Source organism: Mobula birostris, chromosome 3, assembly GCF_030028105.1.
Source record: "Mobula birostris isolate sMobBir1 chromosome 3, sMobBir1.hap1, whole genome shotgun sequence".
Taxonomy (NCBI): Eukaryota; Metazoa; Chordata; class Chondrichthyes; order Myliobatiformes; family Myliobatidae; genus Mobula; species Mobula birostris.
In genome coordinates this window covers 175,276,257-175,285,531 of record NC_092372.1, presented here as the reverse complement: position 1 = coordinate 175,285,531, position 9,275 = coordinate 175,276,257, and the positions used below count along the sequence as shown (strand labels likewise).

Below are 9,275 nucleotides of genomic sequence, written 5' to 3'. Positions count from 1 at the left end.
CAGGTTGTCATCTTTTGCAAATTGTTATTTTTACCTGCCAGGTTGGGTATGGTTTTTCCTGATTCCATTGAGTTTCTTGTATTTACTGTGGATGCCGCAAGTAAATGAATATCAGGATTGTATATGGTGACATAGATGTACTTTGATAATTAATTTGTAGTTGAATGAATTTCTATGGCTGAGATGTTTTAACGCTTAAATCTTTTACAATGTTGAATTTTCACATCAATTTTAAGTCGACTTGTTTTCTACAAAATAGTAATATTGTGGAGTCCTTTAATTAATCATTTTCTGTGAAGCTATTAAATCTTGTGTTTTGTAGAGGTGTGTGTAAATTATAACCAGTGTGCAGAAAAATTTTTACTCCAAGTTCTTTGAATTACAAGAATGTGTGCATTTTTCCTAATTGTATTTAAATATTTACACAACTTACTGTATTAACCAGATAAAGAAAGAATCTAAAGCTTGGTCAACCTTAAGGTTCTAATAGAACTAACATGTGACTATTAAATTACAAGCTTCTATGATGTAATAGTCATAAAGTTCAAATAAGAGAATTCTGCTGTAACCATTCTATGTTCCAGATCCGATTTAACAGCTACATTTCCAGCAACAGAAATAAAATATTCAGAGAAAATCCATAAAATGAATCCTTGGGAAGCAAGCAAGCAAGCCACACATGACCACTAATCAGAAAAATTTCATGAGGTCTTGAAGCATTTATGAAGAAAAATGGACAAAAGGTAAATTCTCTTGAGTCATTCCTATTCACAAACCAGGAGATTTCTTCATAAACAAGTTAAGGCGGGTCTCTTCCAGTTTTACTGAGGAAAACACTGTGCATTTGTTTTATCAACACTGGTGATACACAGAGAACCCTTTCTATCCAAACAGGAACTTCAATCTCCAAAGTTTCCAGATGGCAACATTAAAACTAACAGTTTTCAAGAAGAAATAGTAACTGCAAATTCTTCACTGACACGTTCACCTTATGCTGAAAGCCATACAACACATACGCTTCCTGGAATTAGAACTTACGTATATTTAGAATGCTTCCATTATGAATTACTCTATCCTTCCTTCTGGGATGTTCTTACAAACAAAGAATCCTCGAGGCCTCAAGAACTAAATTCTCCAGGGAGCGATATGAATACTAAAGGAAAGAATAATAACTCAGCTCCTCCAGCTTTAGCAATGTCCACCCCATTCAATTGTACAAATATTTCTCATCAAACAAAAACAAAGGCTCCATTCCTCATAAATGACTACAAGTACGTGAATTTTGAACCACTTCTGACACCATATTGGAAACAAAAGATCTTCATTCTGCGTCCTCTCAAAGCAAAATACAAAATTCGATGGATTGTGCAGAACAAAATGACTGAAAACCCGTAAGTATACCAACTAAATTGTGAGCAGGTCTGGAAAATGAAAAATATAGAAACAAAGTAAATGAATATTTATTTAAAATTTCCAAAGATGTTGAGAATTACATAAAATTTACAAAAAGCCAGAATAATAGGCTCTATAATTCAGCAACTCTCCTGTTTGTGTTCAGAGCATTTGATTTACATGAGATTATATAATTTCAATATGAATTCAATATTGACAGCATTAGGAAACCAGTAGAGTTTCTTGCAGCTTCTCTCTTTCTTGATTACTTGTAGGAATTTGCTTTATGTTTAGGCACGAAGGTAAAATTAGGAGGAACAGGTCCCAATAGCATTTCACTATTAAGAAAACAGAATAAAAGTCTTAGAATAAATATGTATTTTAAATTCATGCTTTCAACCATAAAAATCTACTCTGCTATAAAATGTATGAGAAGCCAAATGGGATGAAACAGTTATATATGTGTTACACATCAAGGAGAAAACTTAAGAAAATCCCATTATTGCAAGTTAGGCAATCAATGTATGCTACATTAGAAAATGTTAAAATTTGGATTGCAACCTTAAATAATCTGTGAAAGTTACATATACACACTAAAAAGGCTTAAACAGCTACCTTCTGATTAAGTTCATTTTAAAACATCTTCAACATTCACAAAGCATATGACTTTACCTTATTTTAATCCAGTCACACGCATTTTGGCTAGACATTAGAGTTTCCAAATAGTCTCTACCCAAATAATAAGGAGGTCTTTCATTGATTTTCTGAGGTACATGTTCCATAAGTCCTACTGGAATATATCTGAACCAAACAAAAATGCAATGAATGTTACATATCTGTCAATATAACTCACTTAAGAGAAATTTAGTGCTGATTTAAATATTTATTTTACCTGCATAAGAATGACAGCCACTCCAAGAGAAATCTTCTGCACTTTTCCACTCCTTGTGTATCTGATCCCCAATGCTCTAGCCCATAGTTACTGTAATTCTGGAGAATTTCAAATCTTTCTTTTGAGGAAATATCCCAGTGTCGTTGCTCTTTGATCTCAGTAAATATCCATGGTTTAATCAGTGCTCCTCTGAAATTAGACAAACTCAAGTGTAAATTTTAGAGAACTTAGTCCTTTTGATTTTTTACATAGTCACCTCTGCAGAAAGTGGATATTTATCTCCCAGCTACTATATAAACTATCAACTATTTACAAATGTATTAAGAAAATGTTAATTCAGAAAACTCAGAAATGACAAATCTAAAAATAATGCTTTTAGAATCTGTTATAGATAATATCAAACTGTCATGTACAAAAGCAACACTTGGTTGCAAGTATTTCAGCTTTCTTTTGCCTTTCTTTGAAAAACAAAGTTCAGCCCAAAATATTGATTTCGGGTCGAATTTTACAAAAGAAAGTTGGAAATAATTAGTTTTCAAATTTAAGTAATGCTCTGAATATCAATCAAGTTTCACACTGTCTGTGACTCTCAGTTTACAAGAGGCTTTGCTGATGATGGAATATGTTCAACTATGCTTACAATTGAAAGCAATAAATTAAAATCCTCTAAATACATTTTCATTTTAAGTTGTTATTTTTTAAATTAAATTTTTATTTTTTTCTGTCACTATTCTCCTCTTCAAAACAAAACAAATCATTTTATTGGGAGAACAGAGAACCCTTTAGGTGAATTTTCTCTGCAATGGATTCCAGCAACATCTGATATCAAGACAATCATGCCCTTTTGACTTGTATTCAGACCATTTCCTTAGCATTCACTCCTTTCTACTGTAGCACCTAAGCTATATTATACACCTTCCATAAAATTCTCTACAAAAAATACTTTTTTTGATGATATCTCCAAACCACTGAACATGGATATACATTGGGCACAGTCACACAGGAACACTACCATAAGCATGTTTTCCTACAAGTCACGTACCACCTGACTAGGAACTAAACTGCCATTCCTTACCATTATTTGATATAAATATTGAAACTCTCTATTCAACTTTTCTTGAAGAATTGGCACTATCACAAGATGGCAGCTCAAAGGAAATTTTGAAGAGCAAAAAATGTAGTTACCACTAATGTTCACACTCCATAAAATCTAACTAGGTAAATCATAACCACACTCGTGACAGAAGAGTTGTCATAATTCAACCAACATAGCTGCAGCAGTTATGTTTGCTCGCAGGATTCCTTCTCTCAATTTTTATGAATATATTGGAGTTCATTTCCAAGAAACAACGCTATTCAATACAACAAAAGTTTATTTCAAGCATCTACCTTGTGTAATTTATGCAACCTACATACTGTATAGAATCTCCCTCCTTTATCCACAGTGAAACAATGGAAGCAAACTCAGCTAAGGTCTATGTCTTAACATCAAATCTTGTTCAACCAGAACTGCCAGATTCAGATTTATCCTAACACAGAACATCTTGAGGCGTATCTTAGTAAATGGGCTATTACTAAGAATCATTATTTACATTTTTCTGATTGTTTCAGCAATCATCTTCAAATACAAGAACTAAATTCTCCTAGACTACAGGTCCAAAAAAAGAAATGAGAAGTGAACAGTAGCTCAGGGTCACGGATCAATTCACCATGGCAGAAGTCAGGGTAGAGGTCACAATTTCAACAACAAAACAAGCCACTGCTAGAACAAGAAGCTGTTGGGGAAAGGCTTGTGCTTTGTGCATACAAAGGCAGGGCTGAATAAATTGGGTTGTGCCTGTCTTATTACTGAGGATAGTAATTACCATAGTGGCTGACCTGGATCAATAGACTATTCTTACTGACTTTATGTTGTACATGGCAATCACAGCATTTTAAAAGCTCTGCTGCTGTCACTGCAGCGATCTTTCTGGAGATAAAGAAATCTTAAGAGTTTAGGGAGAGATGCAGAAACCACGGAAGAACCTGTAACCTGGAAACTCTCATTCGTGAAGCTAAATTACATTCACTTTTCTTTTCGTTGTGGCAGGTTGACCATAACAACCTGCTGTCTCATAATGTTAGAACTCTTTTAAGTTCATTCGAAGTCTCCATATAAACTAAATCAGGTAGCAAGGACCTTTGTGAGAATTATGTTGACAGAGTTCTCTTAATCCTAATTGCACAAAGTGAACAAACCGGACTTCAACAACGCACACATGAACAGTGATTGTATCAGGGAAAGATAGGATAAGACATTTTAGTTGAAATTGAGTGAACATTTGTATTACTTACACACCTTGCAACCATAACTCCTGAGACAGCAGTTGTTGCCCTAGCTCTGTTGGCATCTTCATATGACAAAATATCACCATTTCCTGTTAAACATAAAGAGTTTTGTTTACAGTATATGCAACCTCAGAAATCAATATAGAATCAAGTCCAACTTCAGCTATGACCTGGATCCCATTACATTTGCCTATCTCCACAATAGGTCAGCAGGAGATGCCATTTCACTGGCTCTCCATTCTATGCTGGATCAGCTGGTCAACAGTAATGCACATGTCCTCGACTATAGCTCAGCATTCAACATTTAAATTCCTTTCAACCATTTCACCAAGTTCCAAACCTGGGCTTCATGATTTAATCATTGAGCTAATGATTTGAACTAATCATTGATTTGAGAAAGTAGAAGCCAGTAGAGCATGTCCCAGATCTTATTAGTGGATCAGAGAATAAGCAGCTTCAAATTTCTGTGTGTTAACATCTCAGATGACTTGCTCTGTGCCCTAGCGCAGAGAAGCCATCCTGAAGGAATTTACTTTCTCAGGAGCTTAAGAAGATTTGACCAAGTCACCAAATACTCTAACAAACTTCTGTTGATGAACTCTTGGAAGTATTCTGACTAGTTGTATCATTGGCTGGAATGGCAGTTCCAACATAGAGATATGCAAGAGACTGTAAAGAGTAGTCGACACAACCCTCCCCATTACTGACAGCATTTAAACAAGACACTGCCCCAAGAGTATCTATATATCTATCAAGTATCCCCACCATCCAGGTTATGCCCTCTTCCTGTTGCAACTGTCAGACAGGTGATCAAGAAGCCTTAAGTCCCACACTACCAGGTTTAGGAACCTACAACCATCAGTTTCTTGAAAGGACCTGCACACCCCTGATTCTAGCTCAGAAATGGAACACTACAGATCACCTCTTAAACTATCCCAGATTTGTCTCTGATTGTGTAGATTTTTTGCACTGCTTTTTTTCCCCCATTTACTTCACTGTCTTGCATTTTTTATGCATAATTAATATTCTATGCATTGTTTGCACCTATGTCAATCAACATAGTTAATCAAATACACAAGTACACGTCTGGTCAGTTGCAATAAAATGCATGCAGCAGCACCACAGGCACATAGCATCATTCACAAGAAAAAAACATGAATTATACACAAATTTTACAAGAAAAAACAATTACAGCAAAAAAAAAGCAAATATAATTTTTGTGCAAAGTGATCAGTAGTCCTAGTGTTGCTGAACTGTAGTGGCGATTAGGGTTTGCTGGCTGGTTCAAGAACCAAACAGTTGAAGGAAAGTAGCTGCTCTTGAACCTGGTGATGTAGCACTTCAGGATTCTGTAAATGCTGTCCTATGCCTGTGCTTGAAACATGTCCGTGATGCTGCTGGAAGTTTTCTATTCCACTTGTACCTCACCCTATTTGTGTATAGGACAATAAGCTCGATGTGACTCGATAGGGCATTGGCGAAGTACAGCAATTTTAACTCCCCATTGTTTTCTTAAAGAAGGGCACTATAGTAGTCACTGCAATATCAGGCTGAAGTCCACTAATACTATTATCCTGAGCTTTATTTCACAACCAACGAAGAATGAGATGAAATTGTTCTCTCCTGGAATGTGTGCAGAAATTTACATTATATTGTCTTTGGAGAGATACTTTAAAAGATGCCAACAGTGCAACATTGTGACATGGAAATGGAGTGCTTTCCAAGATGGCACAGCCAACCTAAATCTTAGAATCATGTAACTGTTTCATCATAGGATCTGACCACTGGATGTAAGCATCCTTGTCAAAATTTATAGTGGGACAGTGAGGCAGGTTGAAAGTCAGTACTGCTGCCCAAATCTCTATTTACTGTGAATCGATGGCTCAAAGACCAATGGGTATAGATTTGAAGTTTTGAAAATGAGGGACAGATATGATATGTTTTTCTATATATACAGTAGCTACAATCTCGAGCTCACTTCCCACAAGGGCGGTGAAAACAAAGCAATCAAGACTCTCAAAATGGAATGGGATAGGCAATTAGTTTGCAAAGCTCGGGACATAACAGAGAATGAGACTAAGATTGCAACAATTTCATAACACTAAGATTTTGGAAAGCTTTCCAGTTTCATTTTATAGAAATATTGTGCTATTGGTTTGTGAACTCTCACTTAATAATTGACTAACTAGGATGCTGTAGCTGATAGCAAGGAGAATGACCCTAAGCTACACAATAATATTGATCTATTTACAGCAAGTAAATCAACATCCTTGGAGACAAAAGGTAATGTTTTATGTTAAGACCTGCATCAGGCAGATGAAATTTGGTTCTCATAAGTGTTTTTGTGGAGCATCCACAATGAACATTTGGGCTTTAGACCTCAAAGTGCAAATCCAAGGATCCATGAAGGAGCAGTACAGGTAAATAAATTGATAAAGATGGTACATGGAATACTTCAGTGGTCCCCAAACCATCGGGCCGCGCGGAAACGATATGATTTGGCAATATGAAACAATACGAGTCAGCTGCACCTTTCCTCATTCCCTGTCACGCACTGTTGAACTTGAACACAACTCCCCCCGCCCCCCCCCCCCCCAGAGTCGGCCGGTCCGCAGTGCGCAAAAGGTTGGGGAATGCTGGAATACTTGCCTTCATTAGCCAAGTCGGAGGTTACGGTATGCCTATGTAAAGCACTGGTTAAGCCACATCTGAAGTACTGTGAGCAGTTCTGGTCTCCACAATATAAGAAAAATGTGATAGCACTGGAGAGGATGTAGAGATTCTCCAAGATGTTGCCCTGAATTGTCACATTTCACTCATTAGAAGAGACCATACAGACTTGGGACCAAAAAGATGTGTATAATGTTAAAGGAGAATAGATAGAGAAAATGTCTTGCTCTCAGCGGGCATAGATTTAAGGTAAGGAGTAAAAGGTTTATTTAGGAGTTGAGGAGAACTTATTTTTCCATGAGGATGGTTGGAGGGTGCAGTGGAGGCAGATAGTCATTCACAACATTCGAGATTTATCTTGAAACACCTGGACCTCCAAGGCACAGAAAGCTACAATCAGTTAATGGGATTGTTATGGATGGGTACTTCATGATCAGTATGTACATGGAGGGCCAAAGGTCCTGTTTCTGTGCTATATAACTCTATGATACCTCAAGGACATAATAGAGCTTTGAAAACTCAGTGGTACATCTAAATTATATAATTTAGAAGATAAATGTAAATTTAAAAGTGTTGATTCACTCCTGTAGTGGAAAATCAACTAAACTAGTAGAATATTTCTCTTCTTCTTCATCATCAAAGTTAACTACCAGGGTGCAGGACATGTCAAATTACTTCTCTTTCATGCTTCTAGTCTTACAAGGGAAGAAACCTATCAATGACATAAACGTCATAGTGAACATGTTTATTTAACAGCTGTACTAGTTGTTATTGAGGCCACATTGAGAAGTATTGTGTGCAGTTTCAGTTATTAATTTAGAAAAGGAGCAGAAGAGATTCATGAAGATGGTACCAGGACTAGAGGGCTTGAGTTATGAGGCTAGATAGGCTTGGACTGTTTCCCCTGGAGCATAGGATACTGAGTCATAACCAGAAAGGGGGATATAAAATAATGAGGGGCGTAGATAGATAGTGGTGATAGTCATCCTGCCAAAGTAGGGGAGCCTAAAACTAAAGAGCGCAGATTTCTGGTGAGAGGGGAAAGAGTTAGGCAGCTCAGTTGGCATGGATGAGTTGGGCCAAGGAGCTTATTTCCCTACTGTACAACTCTATAACAAGATATATATTAACAACTTGACTGTATCAAGTTGCATTGAGTCAAACAATAGAATAAAGGCATAGAACATGATAGGAGAGTCATAGGATGACAGAATGTGTGACTATTTCAAAGTTCAAAGTATAATTATCATCAAAATACATATATGTCACCATATACAACCCTGAGGTTCATTTTCTTGCTGGCATATTCAATAAATCCATGATAGAATAATAACCGTAGAAGGATCAGTAAAAGATTGACTGCATCAATTTGCATGTTCAACCAGTGTGCAAAAGACACAAACTGCATATACAAAAAGAAAAAAATAATAAGGAACAGATATCGAGAACATGTGATGAAGAGTCCTTGAAAATGAGTCCATAGGTTGTGGGAACATTTCAATGATGGGACAAGTGAAGTTGAGTGAAGTTATCCCCTTTGGCTCAAGACCCTAATGGTTGAGGGGTAATAACTTTTCCTGAACCTGGTGGTGAGAGTCCTAAGGTTCCTCTACCTTCTTTCCAATGTAGATATGCTCATTGATGGGGAGGAATTTACCCGTCATGGACTGGGCCATATCCACTACTTATTGTAGGATTTTCCATTCAAGGATATTGGTGTTTCCATACTAGGCCATGATGCAGCTGCTCAATATATTCTCCTCTATACTCCTATAGAAGTTTGTCAGAGTTTTAAATGCCATGGCAAATCTTCGCAAACTCCTAAGTAGAGGCGCTGGTGTGCTTTCTTCATAATTACTCTTACATGCTAGGCCCAGGCCAGGTCCTCCAAAGTGATAATGCCGAGGAATTTAAAGTTGCTGATCCTCTCCACCTCTGATCCTTCAATGAGGAATGGCTCATGGACCTCTGGTTTCCTCCTCCTGAAGTCAAT

At 36.9% G+C, this 9,275-nt stretch overlaps 1 protein-coding gene across 2 annotated transcripts in view; it reads right to left on the bottom strand.

Annotated features, from left to right (window-relative positions):
• Positions 1-1,454: 1,454 nt before the first annotated feature.
• dus3l (dihydrouridine synthase 3-like (S. cerevisiae)) overlaps positions 1,455-9,275 on the bottom strand; it is a 30,933-nt gene continuing 23,112 nt past the window's right edge. The window contains exons 11-14 of one of the 2 annotated variants that reach the window (XM_072253729.1): positions 4,623-4,701; positions 2,285-2,473; positions 2,065-2,193; positions 1,455-1,730 (exon numbers count right to left, since the gene is read on the bottom strand). In XM_072253729.1, the coding sequence (XP_072109830.1) occupies positions 1,658-1,730; positions 2,065-2,193; positions 2,285-2,473; positions 4,623-4,701 (470 nt within the window). In that variant the 3' untranslated portion in view covers positions 1,455-1,657. The remainder of the gene's footprint in view (positions 1,731-2,064; positions 2,194-2,284; positions 2,474-4,622; positions 4,702-9,275) is intronic. The other variant, XM_072253730.1, reaches the window with a different exon arrangement.